The 16232-nt window shown below is 42.1% G+C and overlaps 1 protein-coding gene across 2 annotated transcripts in view; it reads left to right on the plus strand.

Annotated features, from left to right (window-relative positions):
• SLC16A7 (solute carrier family 16 member 7) overlaps positions 1 to 16232 on the plus strand; it is a 106432-nt gene that overhangs the window by 48397 nt on the left and 41803 nt on the right. For both annotated transcript variants that reach the window (XM_064142239.1, XM_064142240.1), the window contains exon 2: positions 9024 to 9266. In XM_064142239.1, coding sequence (XP_063998309.1) covers positions 9053 to 9266 — 214 coding nt within the window. In that variant the 5' untranslated portion in view covers positions 9024 to 9052. The remainder of the gene's footprint in view (positions 1 to 9023; positions 9267 to 16232) is intronic.

The following is a 16232-nucleotide window of genomic DNA, read 5'->3' on the forward strand; positions in this document are numbered from 1 at the left end:
AAGACAGGCAGTAAAGACAGATTTTGAGTCTGTATTTCGCCTGCTTGGGTTTCATTTATTGCATTCACCTCTGTCTCAGAATCCAGACATTCAGATAAAACGGAGACTGTATTCCCGTTTCAGGATGATTAGCCAGGCTGGGTACCAGAACTCATTAGAAGCTACTTTGCCTCAAGAACCGAGTAGTTAGAGCTAAAAGCAGAGAACCAGCTTTCTTGATCCCTTCAGTGAGAATCTTTCCACATACTCCCTTTCTCCACAAATAATTGCAAGTCAGAGCAAACCTCACAAAACTGACAAGATTTTTGTATTTTTATTTTTCACATACTGAATATTGCTCACAAGGTAGTGACAATAGCTTGTGGAAGTCAGCGAGGCAATATAATTGGATGAGATGGTACCTGCTATTCTGCCATTCTTCTGGGAGATCATTAAAATACCTGTTAATACAAATAAAGAAGTTGATTTTTCTTTTTCATACTTTAAGCAAGGCTCTTCTGCAAGTCCAGGAGATTTCTAGAGTGCATGGAGGACAGCTTCATGACCCAGCTGTTAAGTGAGCCTACTAGGGGTCAAGCTCAGCTTGACCTGCTGCTCTCCAACAGAGAAGGGCTGGTAGGAGATGTGACAGTGGGAGGCTGCCTGGAGTGTAGTGATCACGAGTTAGTGGAGTTTTCAATATGCAGGGAGGCACTACAACAAAACCCACACCTTGGACTTTCGGAGGGCAAACTTCAATTTGCTTAGGAAACTTATTTCCAAAGTCCCCTGGGCAGCAGTCCTTGAGAACAAAGGGGTCCAGGATAGTTGGACCTACTTTAAACAGGAGCTCTTGAAGGCTCAGGAGCTGGCAGTTCCCATGTACCGAAAGATGAGCCAGCGGGGAAGGTGACCAGCCTGGATGAGCAAACAGCTCCTGAAGGAATTGGGGGGAAAAAAGAGGGTGTATCACCTCTGGAAGGAGGGGAAGGCTTCTCCTGACGTGTTTAAGGAAGTAGCCAGATTATGCAGGAGAAAAATTAGAGAGGCTAAGGCTCAGCTAGAACTTAGGCTGCCACTTCCGTGAAGGATAACAAAAAGCACTTTTATAAATTTATCAATGCTAAAAGGAAGGACAAGAAGAGCCTCCACTGCTTACTGGACCAGGAGGGGAACACTATAACTGATGACGAAGAAAAGGCTGAGGTGCTGAATGCCTTCTTCACCTCAGTTTTCAAGAGCAAGGAGGGAGGAGGAGGCAAGTGGCCTCTTGAACTGGGGGATGGGGTCGGGGAGCAGTGTGTTCCCCTGGAGATTCATGAAGAATTAGTTCAGGACCTGCTGAGCCATCTGGACACCCACAAGTCCATGGGACCAGATGGCATCCATCCCAGGGTGCTGAGAGAGCTGGCAGCTGAGCTGGCCAAGCCACTCTCCATCATTTTCCAGCAGTCCTGGCTCACTGGAGAGGTCCCAGGAGACTGGAAAATGGCCAACGTGGTCCCCATCCACAAGAAGGGTCGGATGGAGGAACCTGGGAACTACAGACCTGTCAGCCTGACCTCAGTGCCAGGGAAACTGATGGAGCAGGTTCTCTTGGGGCCAATAACTGCGCACCTGAGGGATGGCAAAGGGCTCAGGTCCAGCCAGCATGGGTTTAGGAAGGGCAGATCCTGCCTCTCCAACCTGATGTCCTTTTATGATCAGGTGACCTGCTTGGTGGATGTGGGGAGGCCTGTGGATGTGGTCTATCTGGACTTCAGCAAGGCCTTTGACACTGTCCCCCACAGCAAACTGCTGGCTAAGCTGTCAGCCCATGGCTTGGATGGCAACACTCTGTGCTGGGTTAGGAACTGGCTGGAGGGCCGGACCCAGAGAGTGGTGGTGAATGGTGCCACATCCAGCTGGCGGCTGTCACTAGTGGTGTCCCTCAGGGATCAGTGCTGGGCCCCATCCTCTTTAACATCTTCATAGATGATCTGGATGAGGGCATCGAGTCAGTCATCAGCAAGTTTGCAGATGACACCAAGCTGGGGGCAGATGTGGCTGGGTTGGAGGGCAGAAGGGCTCTGCAGCGGGACCTTGACCGCCTGGACAGATGGGCAGAGTCCAATGGGATGGGGTTCAATAGCTCAAAGTGCAGGGTGCTGCACTTTGGCCACAACAACCCCATGCAGAGATACAGGCTGGGGTCGGAGTGGCTGGAGAGCAGCCAGACAGAGAGGGATCTGGGGGTACTGATTGATACCCGCCTGAACATGAGCCAGCAGTGTGCCCAGGTGGCCAAGAGAGCCAGTGGCATCCTGGCCTGCATCAGGAATGGTGTGGTCAGCAGGAGCAGGGAGGTCATTCTGCCCCTGTACTCTGCACTGGTTAGACCTCACCTTGAGTACTGTGTTCAGTTCTGGGCCCCCCAGTTTAGGAGGGACATTGAGATGCTTGAGCATGTCCAGAGAAGGGTGACGAGGCTGGTGAGAGGCCTTGAGCACAGCCCTACAAGGAGAGGCTGAGGGAGCTGGGATTGTTTAGCCTGGAGAAGAGGGGGCTCAGGGGTGACCTTATTGCTGTCTACAACTACCTGAGGGGTGGTTGTGGCCAGGAGGAGGTTGCTCTCTTCTCTCAGGTGGCCAGCACCAGAACGAGAGGACACAGCCTCAGGCTGCACCAGGGGAGATTTAGGCTGGAGGTGAGGAGAAAGTTCTTCACTGAGAGAGTCATTGGACACTGGAATGGGCTGCCCAGGGAGGTGGTGGAGTCGCCGTCCCTGGGGCTGTTCAAGGCAGATTGGACATGGCACTTGGTGCCATGGTCTAGCCTTGAGCTCTGTGGTAAAGGGTTGGACTTGATGATCTGTGAGGTCTCTCCCAACCTTGGTGATACTGTGATACTGTGATACTGTGATACTGTAATATAATTCCTACATAGCTCTTTATTTTACTAGTGTTACCACAAGGTCATTTATTTAAAATACACTGATGTAATTAACAATTTGTTAGGGATAAGTTAGAGCAGCAGACTATAAACCTATAAAGCAAACATTGTACCCTACCTGTGCTCCTAATTCAAGTATTAAACAGTGCAATTAATCTGCATTTGTTACTTAATGAGCTTCTAAAATACAGATGTACTTAAAAATCCATCATAACTCACATGTTACTGGACATTAGCCTATATCACAGCTCTGTCACTGTTTTGAGACAAGACCAGGCTATTTAGCCTATTATTATTTAGCCTTATTATTTAGCACCTGAAAATGGCTGATATTTCTCAGTCACCCCACAGGGATGTTCTGAGAAGAAATTTGCTCAATCTTTTTGTGGTCCTTGGTTTACTGCATGGAACTGGAATGCAGCACATGTATGCCAAATATTCCTACTGTCCTACAGCAACTGGGGAGAGATTTTTCACATGCCAGCTCTTTCAACCTGGTACAAATGGCTGCTGAGTCAAGTGGTGATGAGGCACATTGAGGACAAGGCAGACAAAAATGGAAGCAGAAAAGCAAACAGCTACTCGGATGCTGGGAGAAAAACAAAATGAAAACTCTGGGTAAATCGGAGTTTCTGCCAACAAGGGAAGGACATAACCCCTTCTCAGAAATGTCTTTGACAAGCTGTTGTATCAATAGCTGGTTGTGGTAGCTGGCAACTGCAGAATATTGATGAAGCAGTGATATAAAAGCAGTCTGAACAGGTTGATCATGACTGACTGAAGTCTGTGGTGCACGACATGAAGATACGTTATTTTTCTGTCGCATTTGCTTAACCTGACCTTGTTGCTTGCTTGCTGCTTTCTCTTTTTTTCACCTGTTTTTCATCCTTTTCTTTCCTCTCTCCCCCCATTTTCTGTTTCATTCATTCATTTAATTCTATCATTTTCCTAATTATGTCCTGAGGCCTATATAACAAAAAAAAATCATATCAGAAGTTTTAAGAGTGTCCTCTTGCCCTGTTTCTGTTCATTTTTAGTGGACATATGCAGCTCTTACCACAGTAAGCTATGTTCTTCTTCACTGCTTACGTAAATGCAATTTATACAGGGAAACTAGAAGGAGCTTAGAAGAAAATCCTTGAACACAGTCTGACTCAGGGCGTGGAAAGGCTGAGCAACCTCCATGTGCCTGACAGAGAAGGGAAATTGATGGCTTCACTCAGGATGCACTTCAGTCACCATTCCCCTGCTGCTTTCCTGGGTGGAGGGCAGGCATCATGAGCAGTACTTGCTAACTTTAAGCACATGATGAAGTTCATGTGACACACAGAAAACACTGGTGATGACCTTTATTACGTGCTGCCCTTGTTTTTCCTGTCTGGTAACATGTCCTTCACACAAATATCATCACACATGTCTATTCTTCTGCTCTCTACCATATTCCTTGTTGTTTTTCAGAGCCCATAGAATCATAGAATCATAGAATCAACCAGGTTGGAAGAGACCTCCAAGATCATCCAGTCCAACCTATCACCCAGCCCTATCCAATCAACCAGACCATGGCACTAAGTGCCTCATCCAGTCTTTTCTTGAAGACCCCCAGGGACGGTGCCTCCACCACCTCCCTGGGCAGCCCATTCCAATGGGAAATCACTCTCTCTGTGAAGAACTTCTTCCTAATACCCAGCCTATACCTACCCTGGCACAACTTGAGACTGTGTCCCCTTGTTCTATTGCTGGTTGCCTGGGAGAAGAGGCCACCCCCCACCTGGCTACAATGCCCCTTCAGGTAGTTGTAGACAGCAATAAGATCACCCCTGAGCCTCCTCTTCTCCAGGCTAAACAGGCCCAGCTCCCTCAACCTCTCCTCATAGGATTTGTGCTCCAGTCCCCTCACCAGCTTTGTTGCCCTTCTCTGGACATGTTCCAGCACCTCAACATCTCTCTTGAATTGAGGGGCCCAGAACTGGACACAGTACTCAAGGTGTGGCCTGACCAGTGCTGAGTACAGGGGAAGAATAACCTCCCTTGTCCTACTGGCCACACTGTTCCTGATGCAGGCCAGGATGCCATTGGCTCTCTTGGCCACCTGGGCACACTGCTGGCTCATCTTCAGCTTACTATCTATCAGTACCCCCAGGTCCCTTTCCTCCTGGCTGCTCTCCAGCCACTCAGTCCCCAGCCTATAGTAAGCTCTGAGAGCTCTGGAAAGGCAATTTACTTCTGACTGCTTCATTCCTCCTTTTCACAGGATCACAGGATGTCAGAGGTTGGAAGGGACTTTCATAGATCATCAAGTCCAACCCCCTACTAGAAATCAGCATTCTCTTCCTTTGTCAATACCTATATCCAGTCATCTAAAATGCTGTTTTGTTTTGGTTGCTAATAACACTACACAAATTGTATGAGTTAGGCTTAGATTATAGCTAGGTATGTTAATATACTAGACTACTTTAGAAGATACTCAGTTTCAGGGATATTAAGTGCTTCTGAACAGGTATGGGATGTTTGAGATACCGAATTTAATTGTCTGACATGAAGACTTTTTTTTTCTTTTCCTCCTAGAGCAAACGTGGGGTTTTTGTTTTGTTTTGTGTTTTGTGTTTTGTTTTGTTTTTCCTTTTCACCTTTTATTAACTGCAGCTAAAATTTGCCATCACTGTTGTAAAAGAACATCAGGGAAGTTATTATTAACTCTAATCGGTGGGATCACCAGGTGGAGAGAAATACAATGATCCAGGCTCCTCTTCATGCCAGTGTAATGTCTAGTGCAGGTTAGGAGACAGCCTTTTGCTGCAGCAAGGCCTTGAGCTGGCCTTGCAGGGCATTTCATCAGTCAGTTTGCTTCTAGGCTGAGGCATAGGTGCAGCCACTGTCCCTTCACTCAGTTCCTTAATGCCCTAGCTTATGGTAGAAACTTCTGAATGGATAAAAACACTGAAGTTTCAGAACCTGCTCTGCTGACCTGAAGGGATGGGTATTATAATAGAATCTTTCCAAAGCATCTATGCTTTGGTGACATTCAGGAACCTTCAGCATTGTTCTGACTAATGTAGTGGCGGTGATCTTTCACAGTGGTTGTGTGTTGTTAGGAAAAGGAGTGCTTCCACAATAAATTGATAGTCCCATTCCATTTTAATGGGGAGTTATGCTTTAATTACAAAGCTGTAGATCCATGGCAGGATCATAGGCTGTTAGGGCTTGGAAGGTACCCAAAGAGATCATCAAGTCCAACCCCCCTGCCAGAGCAGGACAATACTATCTAACACAGATCACAGAAGAACACATCCAGACAGGCCTTGAAAGTCTCCAGAGAAGGAGACTCCATGACCTCCCTGGGGAGTCTGTCCCAGTGCTCTGTGACCCTTACAGTAAAGAAGTTCCCCCTTGTGTTGAGGCGGAACCTCTTATGCTGCAACTTACACCCATTGCTCCTTGTCCTATCACAGGGAGCAGTGAGCAGAGCCTGTCTGCCCCAACCTGATCTTGATCAGCCCTCAGATGTTTATAAACATTTATTAAATCCCCCTCTCAGTCTTCTCCAGACTAAAAAGCCCCAGGTCCCTCAGCCTCTCCTCATAAGGCATGGCAGTACTGAAATTTATAACAGAGAAGCATTGTCATATGAATATGAAATATAGAAACAAATATGCTGAAGCATTTGAAGTGTAAGAAAACAGTAGCTAACCTTTTTTAGGGAATAACCAAACGTTTACTCAGATGAGCAGGACAGCTTTCTTGGTCAGATGGCAATTTCTGTTGCTTACTGCCACTCAATTCACAGGCATACCTGTTTGAAACTTTGTGATTTTGAAGGAAATTGGTCATCACTATATTCACTATATCACAATGGGCTTTCTGATAAACTTGTCTTTGTAACATGTCCTGCTTTAGCAAAACCAAACTGGTATCTAACTGCTTTGCCAAAGTTATGTCTCAGCAACCAGAATTTTCTCTGCTTACCTGACATTTTCTAGTGGAAGACCCAGGATTTCATCATTGAAGTATGTCAGTGGGCTAACATTAAGTTGAGACTAAGATAAGCAGAAACAGGGTACATGCCAGAGGTTCTTTCTGGACATGCATATAAAAAGATTTATATGCTCTGTGTACAAAACAACAGATATATATTGCTGCCAGCAGCAAATGTGATGTGATGCAGAAGTCAAACTACCTGGGCTTTTGTAACCTTGCATAGAAGAGAGACATTCTAGTGATTGCTTTAGCTTTCCCTCAGATGTCATTATCAAGACCTCATCAATGTTTATAAATATGTAGAGGGTGAGTGCCAGGAGGATGGAGCCAGGCTCTTCTCACTGATGACAGGACAAGGGGCAACAGATGGAAGCTGAGGCATAGGAATTTTCATTTAAACATGAGGAGGAAGTTTTTCACTGTGAGATTGACAGAACACTGGAACAGGCTGCCCAGGGGGTTTATGGAGTCTCCCTCTCTGGAGATGTTCAGAACCCACCTAAACGCATTCCTGTGTGATCTGGTGTAGGTGATCTTGCTCTGGCAGTGGGGTTGTACTAGATGATCTTTCGAGGTCACTTCCAGCCCCTGATTCTGTGATTGTGTGATGTCTACAACTGGCTTCACTGGAGAATCATAAATACAGTGAGTTTCCATCACAGGGCTAAGCTAGTGGCAGATAATCTGAAAAGCAACATTTGCTGGTTTGGCAGCATATATTGCATGCAGTGCTAATGACGTTTAACCTGAAAGTACTCTAGGCACTATTCTGAGAGATTAATATAAGCTGACACACTTTGGGTTTAGTTGCTGTTAAGGTAATCATATCACTCCCACTGCTAATGCAGTTTGCTGCGAGAAACTGGAATGCACTGTAAGTGACTTGGAAGAAATCACATAGAGACTTGCCAGTAATCATAAACATAACAGCAGCCTACATACTGCTAGCATCCACAGCTTTCAGTACTGGTGTGGCAGGAGACCAATCAAAAGTATTAAGTTGCCTAAATGCCCAAGAAAGAAGGAAGGCAGAAGGAGGAATTGTCAGTTCATGCTGTGTGTGTACACTGAATTACGCAGAAGAAAGCACAGTGGAGTTCAGCTCTGTGTTTAATAATACAGCGATCCCGTAGTGGAAAAACCACAAAACTGCAAAATAGATTCTCACTACCTCATGTTTTATAAAAAGGTTATGTAGAAGGTAGAAAGTGTAAGGTTTTAAATTTAAGGATGATAATAACAGTATGAAATTTATATGGATTGACTATGGTTTCTTGAGCTGTCTGAATATGTTGGTTGCACCTCTCAGAACCTCTTAAGAAATCACTCTGGTGGTATATACTTAATTAGAGAAAAGCTGGGGAAAGTTTGTCAGGTTATTAGCAAAGGACATCCTGATGCCTTCTGACATGTGGAAGCAGAACAAAAACAGTACCATCAAGCTCCACCTACAAATAATATGAACACCAACTAATATGACAGCAAATTTTCTTAAAAATAAGACTGCAATATGGAATTGTAGGATTTTGTATTGACCTAATAGATATGTAGGGTGTTATAAATCTCAGCTTAGAGCTCTCTTTTTAGATGTAGATGTTCCCATGAGGTGAGCAGGAGATCACAGTGATGATCAAAAATGGAATAATGACAGCATATGATAAAAAAAAGGGTGTAATTAATTTATTCCTTGCTGTCATTGCTGATGGTTTTGCTTATGTGCTGGCAAATCATGCTAACACAATGGCATGTAGTGACAATTTGCTGTATTTTTTTTCCATTTTTTCCTATAAAACAAATTTCTTTTGTTGTTGTTGTTGTTCCATTTCTGTGCTAAATCCACACTGTAGATAGTAGAGCTGTGTAAATTAGCAACCAAAAAAATAATCACTTTCTCGTGAGTGACTAATTGCAAATACAACTTCAATGGCTGAGTTCAGCAATTTGCAACAGTTGTCACATGCTGAAAGGATGCTGTAAATAGTCTTTTGCTTGTAAAAACAGATACTCTGTTCTGTGGTCCTATGAAAGCTGAAATTTAGTCTGAAGATTCTTGGTAATTCCTTCAGATGATGACTGAATGTTTGATAAAGAAAAAAAGGAAATTTGTTTGAAACCTTCTTTCACTTCTTCTTTTTCAGTCTAGTTGAAGAAGAAGGAGAGACCAAAAATGCCACCAGCAACAGGAGCACCACAGTACCCACCTCCAGATGGAGGTTGGGGGTGGGTTGTGGTCTTTGGGGCTTTTATCTCCATTGGATTTTCCTATGCATTCCCCAAAGCCATCACAGTGTTCTTCAAAGAAATACAAGAAATCTTCCACACATCATATAGTGAGATAGCCTGGATATCATCAATAATGTTGGCTGTCATGTATGCAGGAGGTAAGACATTTGTGAATTTGTGAATATCATAGTTTTTTTTTTCCTGTGGTCATAAAGCATTTAAAGTTAATTACTACCTGATTTTGTCATTAGTACCTCAAGAATTTACTGAAATACTTGCTTCTTTTTCTATTACATTTTATCAGAGAGTACTGGTAGCTAGATTATAGTTTACATTCTCTTTTGAAACATTTTCTATTATCTTCATTTTAGTTTTCCCCTCAGCCTTTTGTTTGTTCCTCTAGCTAATTTTGCTTTTCAGTCATGCCCTATATTCGTAGGTTTTGAGTCACATTTTCCAACAAAGCAATACTGGAGTCACTGCTTGCAGGGTAGGAAAAATTTGCTTGCTGTCCACAGCCTGGTTCCTTAGTCAGGCACTAGTATTCCTGTACAGATGGGAGGTTTTGTATCTTGTCCCTATTTCTTCTAAAACAAAATCCTACTTTCCATTTAGGCCAAGAGCCCTGTTTCCTACAGGCCATCATTATGAGAACTAAGATACAGACAGGCTTATTCTTGGGTCTAAAGTAAACAGGAGACATAACTTCTCTGGTATCTTTTCTCTAGTGAGCGTGCAAGTAAAGAACAAGACAAGTGAAAAAGGACTTTAAATACAAAGCCATATTTAAGTATAAAGTGTCAAACTTGCTTTGGCAGGTTATAAATCTATCAGCCTCAAAGACTGACTGTTAAATAATGCTTGATTTCTTCATTCTTTATTTTGTTTCTTTAAAGTATTGACAAGAGCTATCTGATACTCTAGGCAAAACACTTTTTCAGGCAGTCCAGAGGTCTGATTAAGAGGTTGCTTCAGGGAATAGATCTGCTGTTGCTCTTTTCATGGCTTGGAAGATCTCAGACTGTTTGCAATGATGGAGCAATTAAATGCTTACATTTATGTATATGTTTATGTGTAAATGTATATATTTAGAGACTGAAAGCTCAAATATTTTTCAGAAGTGATGCTGTGATGCCTGCATAATAGCAAAGTACAGTATTGTCAAGGCCAGTAAACAACATATTGAAGGAAATATGAAATTTGGTTTTAGCATGACATTATTTTTATCTCTGATTTCAACCTGTCTAAGTTTTGTCACATGAACGATGCTAGCCCCTTCAGCAGTCAGGGAAGAGAAGTGGGTGTCTACAAAGAGGAATTTAGGTTACCCAAATTGCTTTCTCTAAATACCTGTTTTTCTCCTCTGTCTATGAAAATGAACCTGCAGGCAGCATAACATTAGCTTAAGTACCTCAGGAAAATAATTTTCACCTAATGGAATGGAAAACTAGATCCTCTTTTCAAATACTGGCAGAGACAGAGCCATTATAAGGACATCTTGTTGCTGTCAACATCAACAAAAGCTTGCTGTTCAGATATTTTGATCCTTTATATATATATATATATATGTGAGTACGAAGTCATAGATTTTTCATATGTAAGTAGAGAATCATAAAGGATGTTATAGAATCAGCAACAACAGCCAAATGATTCACAAAATTCACAAGGTGAAATAAATTAAACTAATACTATAACCTCAACATCATAGAGTCATCGAATCAACCAGGTTGGAAGAGACCTCCAAGAGCATCCAGTCCAACCTAGCACCCAGCCCTAGCCAATCAACTACACCATGGCACGAAGTGCCTCATCCAGGCTTTTCTTGAAGACCTCCAGGGACGGTGCCTCCACCACCTCCCTGGGCAGCCCATTCCAATGGGAAATCACTCTCTCTGTAAAGAACTTCCTCCTAACATCCAGCCTATACTTCCCCCGGCACAACTTGAGACTGTGTCCCCTTGTTCTATTGCTGGTTGTCTGGGAGAAGAGACCAACCCCCACCTGGCTGCAACCTCCCTTCAGGTAGTTGTAGACAGCAATGAGGTCCCCCCTGAGCCTCCACTTCTCCAGGCTAAACAACCCCAGCTCCCTCAGCCTCTCCTCATAGGGTTTGTGTTCCAGGCCCCTCACCAGCCTTGTTGCCCTTCTCTGGACACGTTCCAGCACCTCAACATCTCTCTTGAATTGAGGAGCCCAGAACTGGACACAGTACTCAAGGTGTGGCCTGACCAGTGCTGAGTACAAGTGAATTAAAGGAGCAGGTGTGTCTGATCACATTCAAATCTCTTCTGATGTAGTTGCTTTTTAAGGACACATATGCACTTGCACCATGGAATGTACATGTGTAACTCTGGAAGCCTATGAACGAGTGGTGGACCCATCTGGAATGGGAATAAACACAGATGTGGAAAAGCTGGACTTAGTTTCTACTTTCCCTATGCTCTGACTTCTGGCCTTGACTCTTTTCACTGCATTTTCTAACTGGAGCTAAATTTTGTAGCTGTAAATTTGCTTTACAGTGTGGGTGCTGTTCTTTTGTTTTAATCTTTGAATAACATTTCATTTATGTTGTTTCTGTAACCTCAGAGTTCGCCTAAGTTTTGTTAACAGCACAGATGTAAAACACAGGACAACTAGCTGTGGTCATATTTTAGCTTCAACGTGCAACAGCTATTCATGAAATGCACAAAGCATTCAATACTTTTGCCTTTTCTCTAATTCTTCTCATACTGTTGTGCATACCAGCACACTAACTTCACCTGTACATTCACATTAAAAATTACAGAATGATTCGCTCTTCATTCTGCTAACACCTATCCCACTATGAAGATTATAGCACAGGAATGGTAGGCAAAGTTGTTTGGATATCTTGTTGCAGGCTTGTGGTTTTAAAATGTTGAGAGTGACGACCCTGCCTAATATAAACACTCTTTGAAGCCATAGCTTCTCTGGAACCACTTCCTAAAAAATAGGCCATTTAGACAATCATTGGCAGAATATGAAATAGCAATCAGGAAAATCATTGTTTTTACTCCATTGTTTTTACTGTCTGAAAGTGGTTTGATTTCTTAGCATTTGATGTGTGAGGTACACATTTAGGCTGTGAGTGCAAGGTGTATTGTTTACTACAAAGTGTGATATGTGTGTTTGCGGTGAACACTGTTCATCATATTACTAATTAAGGTAACTTGAAAGCACCTAAAATCTGTCATCCTCATTAGAGCTTTGCATTCAACTATTAATCATCACAGTGGGGTCAGTGAGTAAGTTAGAGTCCGTGTGACACTCTTTGCTTTGGAGGCTGCAGCCTCTTGCAGTAATTAGCTGGCATCTGTGTTTCAGTAAAAAGATATTAACTTAGCTTTCAATGCTTGAGAAAAAAAAGGGCACAAAAACCCCCTAATAAAAGGCATCCAGTAAGGAGCTAAAAGAATGTTAATTATGTTTATCACTTACTTCATACTTAGAATAAGTGGCATTAAATTATAGCAGACCATCTGGCAATCCATATGGTCTCCTGCAGTCTTGGTTAATTCCAGCAAATAGGTCAAGCACAGCATTCACCCTGTTAGGAAAGCACTAAGCAGAGGTGACAAATCTGATAAATCAATATGAAACTCTTTTCCTCTCAATCTGGAATAATGTGCACTTTCATGCATGTGTTTGTTGAGTTCTGGTTTTCTTTGGTAACTATCTTTTTTATCCTCCTATCTAGTGGATGTCTGTAAGGGTTTGCTAAAAAGCTGTCACAAAAAGCAAGATCCTGTGATGTAATAGAGGTTTCAGGTGTTGCAAAGCCTCTACTTTTCAGCCCATGTTTGAAAAAAGCATCCTCTGGAGAAGAGCAATAGTTCAGTCTCCATGGCAACTCCTTCTGCCTCTTTTGAGCAGAGACTGTCAGCTGCATTAAATTAAGGGTGATGGTTTTGTGATGGACTCCTGCACCCAAGGAACTGTAACAGAGACCAACAAACTTCTGTTACTGGAGGACAGAAACTGAGTCAAAACAAAGTTAGCTGAGTTACCCTAACATGGCAACCTATGTTTCTGCATGTGTATGAATGTAAATGCATATAAAAATCTGTGTGCATGTTTGAACACATTCCTGTGTGACTTAATCTAGGTGTACCTTCATTATCAGGTGTGTTGGACTAGGTGACCTCTCTAGAGATCCATTCTAACTTCTACCATTCTGTGATTCCGTGTTCTAAGATACATAAGCTAAGATACATAAACTATATTCATATACTCAGAGAGATATATATTTTGCTGCAACAGACACAGGCATTAAGAAATTAAACCAAACCAACAAACAAATCAGATAGATTTGACCTCAGGTTCTCTCAGGTCATTATTTTTCACCATTTCATCTCTTGCTTTGTGCAGCATTAACAGCCAAAGGTGATTAGAGAGCTTCTTATCAGAGTTCAATCTGTTTCCATTGGAAATGTTTTCATTGCTTTCAGTGGGGGTTTGATAGGCACCTTAGTGGCAGCTATGAAAACCATGTGATAGGTCTGGTGATTTCAGACACAGCTGACCTTGAGTTTTAGATTTCCTTAGGGAAAAAGCAGTTGGCTTATTCGCTTGTCCTTAACTTTTTTTCTGTCGTTTTTCCAAGGATAAATTCAGTTCGGGGTTTTGTTTGTCTTTTCTTTTGTTTGTTTGTTCATTTGGAGTTTTGCTTGTTTGATTGTTTTGTTCTGGTTTATTCTTTGTTTTAAAAATATACTGGTTTGATGTAATATTGAGTTATAGAGATTTGCATGAAAGCTGATAAATTACTGGTCTGAAGTTCAGAAAACAAAGGTTGATTTAAATAAAAAGGTCAATAGAGATTATATTTCTAAGTAAATAATTTTAGAAGCACCTTTGGCCATTGCCATTTTTCAAAGCATGTTTATAATTTAAACATGTAGTAGCATTTAATATCTTACTCTCACTTCCATGTTTTTGAAGTTTTTCAAGTTGAAGGTTAAGTATTTCCAAACAGCAGCAGGCACTTAAAGGATTTTTCAGGTGACAATGTGAAAGTAACTTACAGGCAAGTTCTCACTTTGACTTTGTCAAATATTAATTTGGAAAATAACATATCATATGGTATGTTCAAAATGTTTGTGGTTTTGTCTCAGTGGGAGTTTTGGTGATATTGCTGTGAAGATGAAATGGCATGCACAGTGGAGATGACAGTTGTGAAATCCATGTAACAAACAACAGATGGTTATGGACTTCTACTTTTGGACAGGACCTGGAATCCCACACATTTCAAGGCTGAGGGAGCTGGCATTGTTCAGCCTGGAGAAGAGGAGGCTCAGGGGGGACCTCATTCCTGTCTACAACTACCTGAAGGGAGGTTGTAGCCAGGTGGGGGTTGGTCTTTTCTCCCAGGCAACCAGCAACAGAACAAGGGGACACAGTCTCAAGTTGTGCTGGGGAAGGTATAGGTTGGATGTTAGGAGGAAGTTCTTCACAGAGAGAGTGAATGGCATTGGAATGGGCTGCCCAGGGAGGTGGTGGAGGCACCGTCCCTGGAGGTCTTCAAGAAAAGCCTGGATGAGGCACTTAGTGCCAAGGTCTAGATGACTGGCTAGGGCTGGGTGCTAGGTTGGGCTGGGTGATCTTCGAGGTGTCTCTTCCACCCTGATTCTATGATGTTATGGTTGATTCTATGATTCTATGATTTTCTTATTTTGGCTTTACAAATACTAGCACAAGGAATTCAGCGGCCATGGATAAGGAGATTGAGACACTTTCTTAAATTGACCTATGTCCTCTGATGTCAGGGACAAGTGTTATTCTCCTTCAGAATATGCAAAACACTGAATTTGAATGACCTCATTTAGAGCGTCTTTGAAAGCAGAGCTTATCAACTTTCTGAATGCCTCATGGGCATGAGGGAATACTTGACATTTAGCCTAAAATATATGTGAAACATCTATGTCAAATTGATTTGAGACTTGCAGATAAAGGAAAAGAAGTCATAATGACATGACACAAGACCAGAGAATGGAGATAAATAAATAAATTTTAAAAAAGAGCTAAAGAAGGTAACAAAAATATTATACATTTGCAATAGTTCAGTTGAAAAAAAAAAAATGAAGAAGAAGACCTGAATGCTAAGGAAGCCTGACAGAGTCTCTGCAGGGTAATACAGACACTTCCTATGTTTCTTGAAAGGCTCCAAGTTTCAGTAAAACTCTGCCTTGTAGAGCAGTGTCCTGCAGCAGCAATGCCCGTTTTAAACACAGAGCTTCCCTGATCTTTAGAAAACACTCTTCAAAATGGTCATGGGTAGAAAGATGAAATAAGGTTGATCTGTTGTAGATTATTTGGCATATTTTACATTCTTCTCTGGAGTTGGTTATGTTTCACTGACCAGATATGCTCCAGTTGTTGAGTGTGCAGTGCCTTTTGGGGATTCCTTTTGTCATGTCTTTGTGAAACACAGTTTTTACCAGAGGCTACCAACCCACACTCAGGAAACCAGTCTTAATGCTAAGAACATGCTGCCAACTAAGAGAAATAGGGGGGTTTTGTCTTTTATTGTACACTGTGCTTCTGTCAAGCTCCTTCAGTATCCAAACCATAGCTCTTTAGTGATGATTTGATGCATGTCATAGAAATATTTGTGGTAACTTATATTTAATTAATTTAAGCCTTTTTGTGAAACAATTCTTATTTACATACAAATATGGAAAGGGGATTACATAATGAACGTTAGTAAAGCACTCCTTTCCTGTTTGTCTTGGCCTTCATTTGGTTTTATAGCCAGAGATTTCTGTAAGTAATCAATACTGACAGCTTTCTTGTCTACAAAGAAAATGTTTTCTCTTTTTTTCCTTCCCACTTAGTTGCAAGTAAAGGGTCAAAGTCAAACAATAATAAATAGCATGCATCATATGATACATTTTCTAAGGGGCTAAAACTGAGTTTGTTTAAGAAAGGTATCAAGGGACAAACTGAAGCCTTTGATATGTTCATTGAGGTTGTAAAACTTTGACAAAAGAATGTGTGTACTAACAACGTTGGATTAGTTCCCATATAGTTTTTCATATCATTGGATCATACAATGGCCGTATTTGTGATGCGTGTCGGGTGATTCAAAGGTAATGAAACAATGGTCT

This window comes from Pogoniulus pusillus, chromosome 4 (genome assembly GCF_015220805.1).
Source record: "Pogoniulus pusillus isolate bPogPus1 chromosome 4, bPogPus1.pri, whole genome shotgun sequence".
Lineage (NCBI taxonomy): Eukaryota > Metazoa > Chordata > Aves > Piciformes > Lybiidae > Pogoniulus > Pogoniulus pusillus.